The sequence below is a fragment of the Manis javanica genome, chromosome 4 (assembly GCF_040802235.1).
Source record: "Manis javanica isolate MJ-LG chromosome 4, MJ_LKY, whole genome shotgun sequence".
NCBI classification, from domain to species: Eukaryota; Metazoa; Chordata; class Mammalia; order Pholidota; family Manidae; genus Manis; species Manis javanica.
Window position 1 is genome coordinate 116,466,935 of NC_133159.1, and position 13,100 is coordinate 116,480,034.

Consider the following 13,100-nt stretch of genomic DNA (forward strand, 5'->3'; position numbering starts at 1 on the left):
TGTCCTAAAATCCTCTCCTCCAAAAAACACTAAGAACACTGGCCAAAAAATTGTCAGTATCAATTTTTTTCAGAACTCTGGAAATCAACTAAAGGACAAGAAGTGTTTATTGAAGAAAAATGGCTGAAATCTCAGCACGAGGAAGTTCTGTGACCTTCAACCAGCCCTGTTCCCATCCCTTCCCCTGCCCAACTCTGGGAGCCTTGAAAACTAACAGGTCACAGTCACAGTGGAATCAGCAGCCTAGAAGCCCCTGGAGGGAGCAAAATAGAACCTTCAAAGCCCCATTCCCAGGAAACTGCCCTTATCTTCCCTCTCTGGGGGGGGGGTCTCTGCAAGTCTGCACTGGAGCTCAGTTCTGTTAGTTCTGTTACCCATCATGCTTCATATCACCCTCTAACAGAACTAAAGAGGCACATCCTTGCCTTTAAATAAATTTCATGGAAAATGAATCAAATTCTACTTACAGTATAAGGGGCTCAGAGTCACCTGGACACAACAGGGAATCTGTGAATCACTCTGGATCAACCATTTCCAAAGGACCTCAATTTTCAACTGTCAAATGGGAATATAGAATTGCTGTGAAAATTAAATGAGGTAATATATGCCTGGCACATAGGGAGTGCCATAGGAAATAAATACATTGCAAATTAAAGGGACCTATAGTCAGGTAAGTCTGGGAAACACAAGGTTAAATAAAGTTCAATTGTTTTCTTTACCTTTAGGACTTCTCCTTGTCCTCTGTGTGCTAGTGTACACTATGAAGCTTTGAGTCCATTTCCCAAGCTTATCTGACCAAGGAACCCTTTTGTTACTCAGAACATTTCTCAGCACTAGTAGGAAAAACTTAGCTCTCTTGAGACATCTGTCTTGCCAGTGGGTTTCAACTCCTGGGCAAGTTCACTATGGATTCAATGTGACCAAATAAATGACAGTAGGACATTCTTGGGGTGAAAGGGTTATACCCAACTTTATTCCCATGGTGGCAGGTCAATCACAAGACTCCCGTCCACTCAGAGCGAGTTTGCAGGCAGCAAGCCAGTCTCTGCCTCTGGACCTCTGTGCCCACACAGCCATCTCAATCTCTGTCCTCGGCGCTGCCACCACTCCAGCCTCTACTCTCCTGCAGCCTTGCAGCTGTGCCACTGTGTCACCAAGAACACTGGGCAGAGCTCTTTATATAGACTCAATGATGACATATTGCTCACACATGTGTAGTGAGCTAGCCAACCAGGGCCTGGTGAGAATGCTGGCCACAGGAACCTTCACTTTATCCACAAAATCTCAGAAACCATAAAGAAGCCCATTTGGAAAGCTACAGAATTAGGTCTCTATTACACGAGTTAACATAGAACATAGCTGTGTCTGCTCAAAAAGTCAAAATGTTTGAGGGTGGATGAGGTCAAAAATGAAACTGATCAGGACACAACCAAAACCTGAAAATCTAGAGCATTTACTGGCAGGAGCTGTGTCTTACCCATCTTTAAATCCACAGCACCTAGCACAACATCTGGCAAATAGTTACATTCAATATGCTCATGAAATGAATGAATGTAAAAAATAAGAGGGGGTTGGGAAGATTCAAGATGGTGCCATAAGAGGTGAGACAGAGACCTGCTCCCAAAACCACATATAATATGAAAATATAGATAATACAACTAATCCTAAAAGAGCAACAGGAAAGAAGGCTGCCCCAGACTGCATACACCTGGAGAACAGAGCAGACCTCAGGGAACAGGGTAAGGTACCAAAGCCTTGATCTGGTGGCACCCAAGCCCTTCCCCCACCAAAGTTCGCCTTCAGGAGGAAGAGAAATGGAGTGGGGGAGGGGGTGGAAGCCTAGGACTGCTGAACATCCAGCCCTGGAGATCTGCTTTGAGAGCACAAACCTACATTGCATGGTGCTCTGGAGATTAGTGGGGTTTGAAAGCTATGACAGGCAGAATACATGAAGAGACTGAGATTCCAGCTGTTGTGGAAAACAGGGATCTATGTCCGGCTGCAGTGGGACAAAAGAAAGGTGGGCAGTCTGAGAGACTTCCTAACAGTGAGAAGGATGCTAAAGGGGCAAGGATTGCACAGAGCTCATTGCTCAGGAAAAAGGAAAGGTAGACAAAATTGTCTGGGTACACTCTGCTCAGCAGGTTGGGAACTTTCAGGAGCTTCAGACACTCCATTCTGCTGGCTGGCTACTCAGCTCTGAGGCCCCCCACTGTGATATGCAGCCTGCTGATCCTTCCTCCTGGCCCGCTGGCACCAGCTTGCAAACCAGCAGACCCTGCCCTGGTGTTAGACTAGCCAGAGACCCCGCCTACTGCAGCTACAGACACAAAGTGCAGAGGCTTACACCTGTGTGCTCGGCCCACTGGTTCTGACAATGGAGACAGGCACTACAGCCGGGAAGCAGGAAACAGCTCTTTCCTTCCCTCCAGGCACCAGCGCTGCTCCCCTGCAACCCCTGACATCATTCCAGGGACTGAGCAGCTCCAGTGACTAGAGGTCTGGGCACTAGAGGGTGCCACATGCAAATATGAAACATCAAAGGAACCTTGTTCAGACAAGAATCTCACAAACACCAGAAAAGGGCCAAATGAAACTGAACTTACCCATCTTCCTGAAAGAGAGTTCAAAATAAAAATAAACATGTTCATGGAGGTAGAGAAAAATATTCAAGAACTCACAGATGAATTTAGGACAGAGATTCAATCATTAAGAAATTCCATATCTGAAATGAAACATACAATGGAGGGATTTAAAAGCAGATTAGATGTAGTAGAAGAAATGGTAAATGGAATAGAAATTAGAGAAGAGGAATACAAAGAAGCTGAGGCACAGAGAGGAAAAAAAATCTCTAAGAATGAAGGAATATTGAGAGAAATGTGTGACCAATCCAAATGGAACAATATTCACATTATGGGGGTACCAGAAGAAGAAGAGAAAGAAAAGGGATAGAAAGTGTCTTTGAGGAGGTAATTGCTGAAAACTTCCCCGATCTGGGAAAGGAGATAGTCTCTCAGGCCATGGAGGTGCACAGATCTCCCAACACAAGAGCTCCAAGGAAGACAACACCAAGACATAATAATTAAAATGGCAAAGATCAAGGATAAGGACAGAATATTAAAAGCAGACAGAGAGAGAAAAAAGATCACATACAAAGAAAAACCTATCAGACTTCTCACCAGAAACCTTACAGGCCAGAAGGGAGTGGCATGATGTATTTAATGCAATGAAGCAGAAGGGCCTCGAACCAAGAATACTCTACCCAGCAAGGTTATCATTTAAATTTGAAGGAGGGATTAAACAATTTTCATATAAGCAAAAGCTGAGAGAATTTAGCTCTCACAAACCACCTCTACAGTGCATTTTGGAGGGACTGCTATAGATGGAAGTGTTCCTAGGCTTTAATAGCTGTCACCAGACATAATAAAACCACAGTAAAGAAAGTAGAACAATTAATTACTAAGTAGATGCAAAATCAAATCAACTACTCCCAAAGTCAGTCAAGGGATAAACCAAGAATACAGAATATGATATGTAATATATGAAGAATGGAGGAGGAAGAAGGAAAAAAAAGAACCTTTAGGTTGTATTTGTAATAGTCTAATAAGTGAGATAAATTTGACTGTTAGTAAGGGAATTACCCTTGAGCCTTTGGCAACCACGAATCTAAAGCCTGCAATGGCAATAAGTACATACCTATCAAAAATCACCCTAAATGTAAATGGTCTGAATGCACCAATCAAAAGACATAGAGTCACGGAGTGGATAAAAAAAACAAGACCCATCTATATGCTGCCTACAAGAGACTCATTCAAACACAAAGACATACACAGACTGAAAGTAAAGGGATGGAAAAATATATTTCATGCAACAAATAGGGAGAAAAAAGCAGGAGTTGCAGTACTTGTATCAGATGAAGTAGACTTCAAACAAAGAACATAACAAGAGACAAAGAAGGATATTACATAATGATAAATGGGTCAGTCCAAAAAGAGGATGTAAGTATTATAAATATCTATGCACCCAACACAGGATCACCTACAAATGTGAAACAAATACCAACAGATTTAAAGGATGAGATAGAATGCAATGTATTCATTTTGGAGACTTCAACACACCACTTAGTCAAAAGGACAGATCAACCAGACAGAAAATAAGGACACAGAGGCACTGATCAACGTATTAGAACAGATGGCTCTAACAGACATGTACAGAACACTCCATCCAATGGCAACAGGATACACATTCTTCTCAAGTGCTCATGGAATATTTTCAAGAATAGATCATATAGTAGGCCCCAATAAGAGCCTCAGTAAATTAAAAAAGATTGAAATTGTACCAGTGAGCTTCTCAGATCACAATGGTATGAAACTAGAAATAAATTACACAAAGAAAATGAAAAATCCCACAAACACATGGTGGCTTAGTAACATGCTCAAAAACAATCAATGGATCAATGACCAAATAAAAACAGAGATCAAGCAGTATATGGAGACAATGACAACAATAATTCAACACCACAAAATCTGTGGGACACAGCAAGGCCATGCTAAGAGAGAAGTATATTGCAATATAGGCCTACCTTAGGAAAGAGGAACAATCCCATATGAATAGTCTAAACTCACATTTAAAGAAACTAGAAAAAGAAGAACAAATGAGCCCCAAAGTCAGTAGAAGGAGGGACATAATAAAGATTAGAGTAGAAATAAATAAAATCGAGAAGAATAAAACAATAAAAATAATCAATGAAAGCAGGACCTGGTTCTTTGAGAAAATAAACAAAATAGATAAACCCCTAGCCAGACTTATCAATAAAAAAAGAGAGTCTACACACATAAACAGAATCAGAAATGATAAAGGAAAATTCACTATGGACACCACAGAAATACAAAGAATTATGAGAGAATACTATGAAAAATGATATGCTAACAAACTGGATAACCAAAAGAAATGGGTAACTTCCTAGAAAAATACAACCTTCCAAGGCTGACTGAGGAAGAAACAGAAAATGTGAATAGACCAATTACAAGCAAGGGAATTGAATTGGTAATCAAAATACTACCTAAGAACAAAACATCTGGACCAGATAGTTTCACTGCTGAATTATATCAAACATTTAGTGAAGATCTAATATCCATCCTCCTTAAAGTTTTCCAAAAAGTAGAAGAGGAAGGAATAGTTTCAAACTCATTCTATTCCAATACCAAAAACAAGAAAAGACACCACAAAAAAGAAAATTACAGACCAATATCCCTGAAGAACATAGATGCAAAAATGCTCAACAAAATATTAGCAAACTGAACACATAAATACATCAAAAAGATCATCCATCATGATCAAGTAGGATTTATTCCAGGGATGCGAGGAGGGTACAACATTCGAAAATCCATCAACATCATCCACCACATCAACAAAAAGGAAAAAACCACATGATAGTCTCCACAGATGCTGAAAAAGCATTCAACAAAATTAACAACATCCACTCATGATAAAAACTCTCAACAAAATGGGTATAGAGGGCAAGTACATCAACATAATAAAGGCCATATATGACAAACCCACAGCCAACATTATACTTAACAGCAAGAAGCTGAAAGCTTTTCCTTTAATATTGGGAACAAGGCAAGGATGCCCACTCTCACCACTTTTATTCAACATAGTCCTGGAGTTCCTAGCCAGGACAATCAGAAAACACAAAGAAATAAAAGGCATCCAGATTGGTAAAGAATAAGTTAAACTGTCCCTGTTTGCAGATGACATGATATTGTACATAAAAATCCCTAAAGAACCCACTCCAAAACTACTAAATCTAATATCTGAATTCAGCAAAGTTGCAGGATACAAAATTAATACACAGAAATCTGTTGCACTCCTAAACACTAACAATGACCTAGCAGAAAAGGAAATCAGGAAAACAATTCCATTCACAATTGCATCAAAAAGAATAAAATGCCTAGAAATAAACCTAACCAAGGAACTGAAAGACCTATAATCTGAAAACTACAAGACACTCATGAGAGAAATTAGATACCAATAAATGGAAACACATCCCATACTCATGGATAGGAAGAATTAATATTGTCAAAATGGCCATCCTGCCTAAAGCAATCGACAGATTCAATGCAATTCCTATCAATATACCAACAACATTCTTCACCAAACTAGAGCAAATAGTTCTAAAATTCATATGGAACCACAAAAGATCCTGAATAGCCAAAGCAATCCTGAGAAGGAAGAATAAAGCAGGAAGGATTACACTCCCCAGCTTCAAGCTCTACTACAAAGCCACAGTAAACAAGACAATTTGGTACTGGCACAAGAACAGACCCATAGATGAAGAGAACAGACTAGAGAGCCCAGATATAAACCCAAGCATATATGGTCAGTTAATATACAATAAAGGAGCCATGGACATACAATGGGGAAATGACAGCCTCTTCAACAACTGGTGTTGGCAAAACTGGACAACTACATGCAAGAGAATGAAACTGGTTTATGGTCTATCCCCACACACAAAAGTAAACTCAAAATGGATCAAAGACCTGAATGTAAGTCACATGAAACCATAAAACTCTTAGGAGAAAATATAGGCAAAAATCTCTTGAATAGAAACATGAGCAACTTTTTCCTGAACAGGAAGGGAAACAAAATAAAAAATGAACAAATGGCACTACGTCATGCTAAAAAGCTTCTATACAGCAAAGGACACCAACAGTAGAACAAAAAGGCACCCTACAGTATGGGAGAATATATTTGTAAATGACATATCCGACAAGGGGTTAACATCCAAAATATATAAAGAACTCACACACCTCAACACCCAAAAAGCAAATAATCCTATTAAAAAATGGGTGGAGGATATGAACAGACACTTCTCCAAAGAAATTCAGATGAGCAACAGGCACATGAAAAGATGCTCCACATGGCTAATTATCAGGGAAATGCAAATTAAAACCACAGTGAGATATCACCTCAAACCAGGTAGGATGGCAACATAGAAAATACTAGAATCAACAAATGCTGGTGAGGATGTGAAGAAAGGGAAACCTTCCTACACTGTTGGTGGGAATATAAACTAGTTCAACCATTGTGGAAGGCAATATGGAGGTTCCTCAAAAAACTAAAAATAGAAATGCTATTTGACCCAGGAATTACACTCCTAGGAATTTACCCTAAGAATGCAGGACCCCAGTTTGAAGAAGACATATGCACCCCTATATTTATCGCAGCACTATTCACAACAGCCAAGAAATGGAAGCAATCTAAGTGTCCATCAGTAGATGAATGGATAAAAAAGATGTGGTACATATGCTCAGTGAAATAAGCCAGGCAGAGAAAGACAGATACCCAATGATTTCATTCATCTGTGGAGCATAAGAACAAAGCAAAAACTGAAGGAACAAACAAAAACTGAAGGAACAAAACAGCAGTAGACTCACAGAACCCAAGAATGGACTAACAGTTGGCAAAGGGAAAGGGACTGGGGAGGGTGGGTGCAAAGGGAGGGAGAAGGGGAATAAGGGGCATTATGATTAGCACACATAATGTGAGTGGGGGCATAGGAAGGTAGTATAGCACAGAGAAGACAAGTAGTGTCTCCAGCATCTTACTATGCTGATGGACAGTGACTGTAATGGGGTATGTGGTCTGGACTTGAGAATGGGTGGGGGGGACCTAGTAACCACTATATTGCTCATGTGGTTGTATATTGACACCAAAATAAAAAATAAGAGCGACTCAAGACTTACCAAGGATTAATTTGTATAGGGATAAATAACAGCTTTTGGAACTCTCCTTCAGTAAGTGATTTAGGCTGGAAAACAATAGAAATGTTTTCCAGGTATTAGATGCATTCCATCATGGGCTAATGACAGGACTACGAGGCAGCCAGGCCTCTTGGATCTCCCATCTACGGGGTCTTCTAACAGGAATGCTGACTGGCTGGCTAGCTGGGTGTTGGGTCTGTTCTGAAGCAGGTCTTCATGTTTTTGTCCTCAGGCTCAGATCATTACAGAGGCCAAGCTGAAGGATCTGACGCCCCCCATGCCTGTGATGTTCATCAAGGCCATTCCTGCAGATAAGCAGGACTGCCGCAGTGTCTACCCTTGTCCCATGTACAAGACCTGTCAGCGGGGACCCACCTACGTGTGGACTTTCAACCTGAAGATGGAGACCCCATCTAAGTGGATTTTAGCTGGAGTAGCTTTGCTTCTCCAGATTTAGCTCCCTGCAGAAACAGAGTAAACAAGGCTGGGCTAGAGGCTGCCCAGTGGGGCAAGTGGGTGAGGGGTACCACAGACACACAGAGAGGTAAAAGAAATCTTAAGTACTCACAATTCTGTAGAACTGTTTTAAGTAACTAGGCAAGAAATGTCTAAAGTGAAGCTGAGCTGGAGGAGTGTGGACCCCAAAACTGGGGAGCTTTTCATAACACTTTCCTAATAAAGTGATTCATTCTTCAACTGTCTGGAGGCTTTCAGAGTGCAGTCGTGATCCTGGAGACCAGAGAAATGCACCAAATTGCCTGAGCCCTGGCGCTATTACACAGCGCTGTGCTCAGCGCTCTAACCCCCAGCTCCTCTGTGAACCTAAAGCATTGTGATCACTCACTGAAAAACCCCGTGTACTGTTTAACAAGCTTCCCAGGTGATTTGGGTGCACATTATGGTTTGAGAAACTTTACTCTGGATCAGGGGTCACCAAACTCTGTAATGGGCCAGACAGAAAACATTTGACTTCTCAGGGCATTTGTTTCTGTTGCAACTTCTCAACTCTGCCCCCGAGGCCCAAAAGCAGCCAGTGACAATACATAAATGAGTGTGGCTATGGTCCAGAAACTATTTACTGAGCCATATTTTGCTGGTCACTGCTCTAGAGGATAAGGGAAATGTGTATGTGATATTTATCCTTCATTACCTCACACTTCCATTCAATAAATTCGCATCTAACACTACTTACTGAGAACATACCTGTGAATGAGGTAGGTTGTTCCCTTGGATCACTATCATCCTTCAGAACCATTCAAGGGGAACCCAAAGAGAAACCCTTAACCCTTCATCTAAAGCTTTTTAACTTGTAAGTTTTCTAGCTTTTTCTCTGTAGAACAAATGTACACTGGAAGCTCAAAGAATTCCACAGTCTCACTGAGTTTTAAAGAGCTCTATAGGGAAGCTTGTTTGGTAAAAAGTCTGGGAGGGCCCATTAATTCTTCTAGAATTATTACCACATATCCTTGAACTTTTTCTGGAATGAGTTATTTAAAACAGTGGTCCTTAAACTTGAGCAGGCATCAGAATAACCTGGAGGGCTTGTTAAAACAAAAATATTGCTGGGCCCCATTCTTCAGAATTAATGATTCAATAAGTCTAACAAATTACCAATGCTTCTGGTCCAGGGACCACTCTAAGAACTGTTCTTTCAAGACAGAACATCCCACCTACCTACAAATCTCTGCTATTCAGAATACAGAATCTAATGGCAATTCCTCCATGATTTTACTGCTTTCTGTCCTGTGAGGGACCTTATTCCTCATCTCCATGATGTAAGAGAGTTAACAAATTCCTCTGGAATCCAAGAATTCAAACTTGAGTTTTGTCTCTCACCAACCAGTACTTCCCACTGTTTGCCAACAACTTGCAGTTTCATGCCTACAGTTTAATGTCTGCAGGCAGATAGCTCTGCCCTCCTCATGAGCATCCTGCTTCCTGAGCCTCACCGAGAACAGTAATGTAAAAGCAGGCAAGACGAGGACCTAGGCGGAAGGAAGGTGACATTTCACCACACAAGAGCAGGACACTTTGGAGCGTGTATCTTTTGAAGACAAAACCAAGTAGGGTAGATATGTGTCAAACCTCTACACAGTACTATAAATTAGATCTGTACTAGTGAGTTCTTCCTAATACCTTCAGACAAAATGACAAAATAAAGATAATTTTAAAAGCACAGTATGTTTTTGGCAAAAATGATAGCCTAAGTGGGATGGCAGGATAAAGAGAAGGCAGCTTGAGGCAAGTGGGAAGTGAGCTCAGGAAAAGGACACCCAGGACAGACTTACCTGAGACAATGCCCAGCGCTAGCCAGGCTCTCACACCTGAGGACCATGTGAGCACTTTCCTATCATTGTTCAGCTGACTGATAAACTTGATATGTTTGTATGGGATGATATAGGAGCTCAGTTGCCATCTGGGGTCTTTGCTGAGAAAATGCACTATATGAGTTACAGTCAGCACACAGTGGACACTTCAAACACAAATGAGCTAGGGAGTAATGCTAAGTTTATGTAAAACAAGGGACACCTGAAGTTAGTTTGGCACCTGGATGACAAAAAGAACACATGAGCTCACTGGTACTCTCTGCCCTGCTTCCCACAACAGAAGTCCTTCTCCAGAGGCCTATCCGAAGTTCTTCCCATGAGTAGCAACTGGGGCTAATTCTTCCCACTTAACTCTTCCCAGATGGCACCTCTACAATGAAGTCTCCAAGTGACGCATTTTTCCCCAAGAGGTGCAAAAGAAGGAACTCTCAGAAAGATGATGAGTATCTTTCTCCTGATGCAGAAGCAAGAAATTAAACCAGTGTGAAATCCAATCCAGAGGCTTAGAATGTCCTCCGAGTCCAAAACCACACCTGCAGAGGTACTCCCCTCTCCAATCCCCCAGAAGGAGAACAGGGATAGACTTTAACAAATGCAGCCTCCCTGGAGGATGCTAAGGGTTTTAAATGGACTGGAAGATGGAAAAGGGCTGTGAGAGCTTGGCTATTGAGAGGACTTCTTTCCTAAGTGGGATCTTTGATGCTTATCAAGGCTCGAGCTCCAGCTGAAGCTTTTCCCACAGTGGGTGCACTTATAAGGCTTCTCTCCAGTGTGAACCCTCTGATGTCTATTAAAGTTGGACCGCTGAATAAAACTTTTCTCACAGATGGGACATTTATAGGGCTTATCTCCTGTGTGGATTTTCTCATGGTGGCGCAATCCTGAGAAGTCACTGAAGCCTTTCCCACAGTAATCACACTTACAGGGTTTCTCCCCCGTGTGAATCCTTTGATGCTTCACAAAGTCTGAACTCCGAAGGAAGGCTTTTTTGCAGGTGGGGCACTGAAAGTACGTCTCTCCAGTGTGACTTCTTTGGTGAAAAACAAGCTGAGAATTCCTGTAAAAGGTTTTCCCACACTCCCTGCAGGTGGGGAGTTTCTGGGCCATGGGGGCTCTCAGCTGCCCTCTAGGGGAGGTCTCTCTCTTCTCCTCAAGCCACAGCACAGACAGTTCTCCCGGATGAGGATGAGGCAAATGCTGACTCAGCTGTTTCCCAGAAGTCCTTTCCTGAGGAGACAGCTGTCCCCCTGTCCCCTCACCCTGAAGGTTTCCCTGAACCTCAGGGAGCTTCTCTCCTTCTCCAAAGCATCTCAGCTCATCCTCACTGAAGAAGCCACTCAAAGAGACCTGAGAAGGTGTCCCTCCTGAGGCCTGGCAGGAGGCATCTGGAGGTTCCTGGTCCCTGTAATTTTCCAAGTTTAGGTTCTCTTTGTGATTTTCCTGTCTTTCTCCTGAAAGAAGACAGAAGGTTTGAAACAGTTCAATAAATGGATTGCCCCATTTTCTAACTGATATGTCAAGGAAAGAACCATCATAAAACATTACTTCTTTTTATGAAGAGGGCATTGGTGAGTGAAGAAGAAATATGTCATCCAGCCTGAGTGCCTGGCACTCACTACACCTGTGTGCTGGTCCAGACTAAGTGATCCAGCTCTAGGCTGCAAAGCATGCCTGACAGCAGAGCAGGGCTCACAGAGCATTTTGTTGCCCCACCCTCCTCCCTAACAGCCATAAATAAGCAGCATGCATTTCTTCAGGCCCTTAAGAAAGCGGCACACATTTATTTTCCTAGGAAAAAATGTGTATCAAAGTGTTACTTTTAAAAATGACTGGTTTTTGTCTGATTATTTATAAAGGATAAATATGATCTCTAAAGACAATCTGAAGAGAAAAGCATAAAGGAAACCCAATCAACCCATTCAAGTGCAGGTGGGGCACTGAAAGTACGTCTCTCCAGTGTGACTTCTTTGGTGAAAAACAAGCTGAGAATTCCTGTAAAAGGTTTTCCCGCACTCCCTGCAGGTGGTGAGTTTCTAGGCCATGGGGGCTCTCAGCTGCCCTCTAGGGGAGGTCTCTCTCTTCTCCTCAAGCTACAGCACAGACAGTTGTCCTGGATGAGGATGAGGCAAATGCGTACTACCCAGAGGTAACATCCATTGAATATACATTTCCTCCCAGTCTTTATTTAATCCACATGTATGCAAGTCTCACATAATTGATATCATATTGTATATACAGTTTGGTATCTGGCTTTGCAGCATTTAAATTGCAAATGGTGGTATTTATCATTTTCACATGGATTCTCCCATTCACAAGTAACCTAAAAATTCATGAAATGCATTGATTTTACTAAGGTTTTAGTGGAAAAGTGAGTTCCTTCATCTATACTTGAATCTAGCATTCACTTGAGCTTCATTAACTCACATAACAGGGAAAATTGTGTTATCATGACTTAGGTTTCCAGCTATTACTCCTTATGGTGCAAATAGTAAAGATTTTTATTTTGCTGGTAGTATTTATTTTCAACTATTATAAATTACTCTATGAATATCTGAAGAACCTATTTACCATCCTCTTTCTTGAACTCATGTCTTTCAAGTTATTTGCTACAGATCCAGGAATCTGCCAGAGAATTAGACCTGAACTTGTTAGTTCACAACCTCAGAATATTCCTCCCAAATGGCAAAGGTAGTTTCTCATGTCTTTAAAGAAGTCTTAAAAATGTCACGGTCCATCATGGAGATGTCATAATAAACACATAATAATATTTCTATATCAGTATCCCACTATTTTAGTGATTTTGCCTTTTTAAAACAACAGACTCTTAATAGTCACATACTGATGAAGCAGTCTTCTTTCAAAGCCTCATTTCTATTCTTGAAGCTTTTTGAGATTTACGCCCCTGCTGGCCTGATTTAACTATGAGCTCTTCTCTGGTAGATCAAACAAAACAACACATACGGCCTCTCCATGCCTTCTGCCCCCATGGTCTCACCCCAATCTGGAG

The 13,100-nt window shown here is 41.5% G+C and overlaps 1 protein-coding gene and 1 pseudogene across 1 annotated transcript in view; one reads left to right on the forward strand and one right to left on the reverse strand.

The window, feature by feature from the left end:
• Window positions 1-8,380, forward strand: part of LOC108403857 (dynein axonemal heavy chain 9-like) — a 594,862-nt pseudogene extending 586,482 nt beyond the window's left edge.
• A 2,376-nt stretch (window positions 8,381-10,756) lies between these two features.
• LOC140848599 (zinc finger protein 18-like) overlaps window positions 10,757-13,100 on the reverse strand; it is a 66,597-nt gene continuing 64,253 nt past the window's right edge. Inside the window, exon 4 of the mRNA XM_073232866.1 lies at window positions 10,757-11,544. Coding sequence (XP_073088967.1) covers window positions 10,757-11,544 — 788 coding nt within the window. The remainder of the gene's footprint in view (window positions 11,545-13,100) is intronic.